This window comes from Plectropomus leopardus, unplaced genomic scaffold (assembly GCF_008729295.1).
Source record: "Plectropomus leopardus isolate mb unplaced genomic scaffold, YSFRI_Pleo_2.0 unplaced_scaffold4404, whole genome shotgun sequence".
Lineage (NCBI taxonomy): Eukaryota > Metazoa > Chordata > Actinopteri > Perciformes > Serranidae > Plectropomus > Plectropomus leopardus.
This window is the reverse complement of record NW_024648275.1, coordinates 1-3,384: the sequence shown is the minus strand read 5'-3', so window position 1 is coordinate 3,384 and position 3,384 is coordinate 1. Positions and strand designations below refer to the sequence as shown.

Genomic DNA, 3,384 nt, shown 5'->3' with positions numbered 1-3,384 from the left:
TCTGTGGCGACAACTTGGAACTGGAAAGTTTTCAGAGTTTCAAAGTCGAAACTTTTTAGTGCCAAAATATCTCCAGTTTCAGAGTTAATATTTAAAAATGAGGTCAATTTGTTATCTCCGCTTGCTTCCCTGAAAATATGATATGAAATTAGAGCATTATCCATTTCATCACGATCAGAGGCTTTTACCGAAAATACAGAAGCTCCGGGGTTGTTATTTTCGGTGATATAAAAAACATAGGGGCTTAATAAAAACTCTGGATTGTTGTCATTTACATCTGAAACTGTGACGCTGATGGTCTTTTCCGTTGAAAACGCCGGGTCACCTGTGTCTTTTGCAACAATTGTGACATCATATTGGGATATTATTTCCCTGTCCAACTGTGAACTGGTTACCACGGCGTACATGTTTTCTTGCAGTGATGGAGATAAAGTAAACGGCACTTCTTTTTTGATTGCGCAAATGACTTTGCCATTTATGCCGGAGTCTAAATCACTAACACTAATCAGGGCTACTGTAGTGCCTGTCTTTGAGTCCTCCTTGATAGAGCTAGAAAATGATGTCACGTCTATCTCAGGTGCGTTATCATTAACATCAATGACAGTTATCGTGACACTTTTATCAGTTGTTAGAGGAACTGGCCCCCTATCAGACGCCTGAATGTCAATTTCATAACTTTTGCTTTCCTCGAAATCTATCTTACCGGTTACTTTAATTTCACCAGTGTTTGCGTCGATGCTAAACAAATCCATTAATTTTGAATCGACTTCCTTACCAAATGAATATATTATTTCACCATTTGCACCCTGGTCAGAATCTGTTGCATTTACCTGAATCACTACAGTGCCAACCGGAACGTTTTCTTTAAGCATGGCAGAGTAAAACTCGTTGGTAAACCCTGGGGAGTTATCATTAACATCTAGCACATCCACAATTATCTCTGTAATGCCAGACTTGGCCGGTTTTCCTCCATCAGCGGCTGTTAGACGTAACTTATGTTTTCCGGCTGTTTCTCTATCCAACTGTTTCTGCAGAACTAAAAATGGTACCTTTCGGTCCTCGCCTCTATCCTTCACATCTAATCTAAAATAATCGTTATGGCTGAGTTTGTATTGCTGAATGGAGAACTGACCTACGTCGGGGTCGCGTGCAGCCTGTAGTTGAAATCTCGCCCCTGGTAAGGCCGACTCAAAGATCTCAAGCCTTTTCTCTTTCTCAGGAAAAACAGGCGAGTGATCATTTATATCAAGTATTTCCACTGCCACATAATGGATCTCCAGTGGGTTTTCTAGCACGGTTTTAAGATTGATCAAACATGGGCTGGTCCGGTCGCACACCTCCTCTCTGTCTATCCTTCTTTTCACATACAAGATACCATCATTTTGATTCACTTGAAACAGGGGCTCATTTGAGCCTGCTACAATGCGATATCCCCTGTCTTTGAGTGCACTCTTGTCTAGTCCCAAATCCTTAGCTATATTCCCCACGACGGTTTCATCTTGAACCTCCTCAGCTATCGAATATCTGATCTGTGCATAAGCTCCGCTCCATAAAAGATCCAAAGCAACCATGAAGGCAATCCAGTACTGTCTCTCCCTCCACGCTTTGCGTCCTCTTTGTTCCATGACTTGACGGTGATGAAGAACAGTCCATTCACTACGTCCTGATATCAATGAGACTTAACGCCTCATGTTTCTAAACGATGTCCAACGTCTGTTTTAACAGAAACTGGTAAAAATAAAACACACTCGTTGCTGCCAATCACGATACGTTCGTAAGTATGCTGCTGTTCGAGTAAAATGCAAGTGCTCAGTCGAAATAAAGCTCGTGACGTAAAGGGCTGCTAGATCCACAAAATCACTGAACTACACTGACACCCAGCGTTGAAATAGTAACTCACACAAATTCCAATCGTTAAGTGCTCAGAGAAAAGGAAGCCCCACATGGAGACATAGCCTGAGTTTTTGAAAGAGTGTAAAGTCTTTAGCACAGTGTCTAATTTTGGCCTTTCTATTTGCATTTCAGGCAGACTAAGAAGGATAGACACTGAATGATATCACTCTAACACTTAACTCACTGCATTGCATGCATTTGATACAAGCACCATTCAAATATTAAAAATCGCATCGCAAACGCGCCACCATCACAACAAATGAAGCTGCTGTCAAATATGTTGTAGTACAAAGTAAAAAGAACCATAAAGTTTGTAACCGTTAAAAGACATTGTTAGCAAGATGTAGAGGGACAGTCAAGGCTAGAGTTTTTTTTTCTCTCGCTAATTGATGAAAAAAACGTCTCACACCAAATGAGGGAAAATCTTGCTAAACATTAATTGTGCCTTTCAAGGTTTAGCAGTTTTCAAACTCAGCACATGTAATACGTTGATTCATACTGCCCATATAGCCATCAATGTTATTGTCAATGACATTTCAGTGAAAGTTGACTGCTGATTTATTTTTAAAAACTATACAATCATAACCGATTGGTGGGATTATGGGCTAAGAAAACATTCTGTTTCATACCACTTACAAAAATATCTGCAATTTTTTTTCCCGAATTTCACAACTTCAGCACTTCGGACAGCGACAACGGGATTTTGTACAAGAATAAAGTGCTGTTACCGAATAACGTCAACAACCACGCAAATACGTTTTAGGCTCAACCTTGTACAGTCAAATCCACTAACTTTTATAGCCATATAGTTGTTGAACATCACGAAGGTCTCACGTAAAAACAAAAAACTTAGTCATTAATTAATTCATCAATCAATTGGAATAAATGAAAACGCAACAGGCACTCCCCTAGTCATTGGTACTTATGTGTACAATTCTAATACAAAATTAAGTAATATTCAACTACTCTGACTCGTAGGTCTTAGACAATGCTTTGGACACAGCTAAGTGTGCTTCGTGCATTCAGAACAGCCTTAAAGAATTGATCTTTCTTACCTCACCAGATGTCCTCCTCCTGTCAGGGAGCACTAGTGTGTTCGCATGGCTGCCAGGGACTATAGTAGATCCTATACTCATTCTGGGTCCAACTAACATGTACCGTTTGTCTCCAGATCTGTACTGGATGCTGTGACACAGTGTCCCATCATAATTAGTCTCTTGTAGATATTTAGAAGTATAGTCTGTGGATTTGGAGCACTGCATTGCAATCAGCACGATGATACTGATGATAAAAAGTACAGAAACTGAGCCCAAGAGTTATCATCAGGTAAAATGTAACATTGTCCTCCTCGTCAACTTTAGTTGCACTTTTAACATCAGCAGCAAAAGCCTCTTTGGGCTCTACAAGTTTGACAATGACAGTAGCTGTTGCTGAGAGTGAAACATTGCCATTGTCTTTGACCAGTATGACCAGTTTATGCTCAGCCTCGTC

General features: G+C 40.2%; 1 protein-coding gene across 1 annotated transcript; it reads right to left on the bottom strand.

The window, feature by feature from the left end:
• Positions 1-8: 8 nt before the first annotated feature.
• LOC121939264 (protocadherin alpha-8-like) lies at positions 9-1,676 on the bottom strand (the record flags this gene model as incomplete). Its single annotated transcript, XM_042482335.1, has 1 exon — positions 9-1,676. A coding segment is annotated over exon 1 (1,617 nt), but the record flags the coding sequence as incomplete, so codon positions are not given.
• Positions 1,677-3,384: the final 1,708 nt, after the last annotated feature.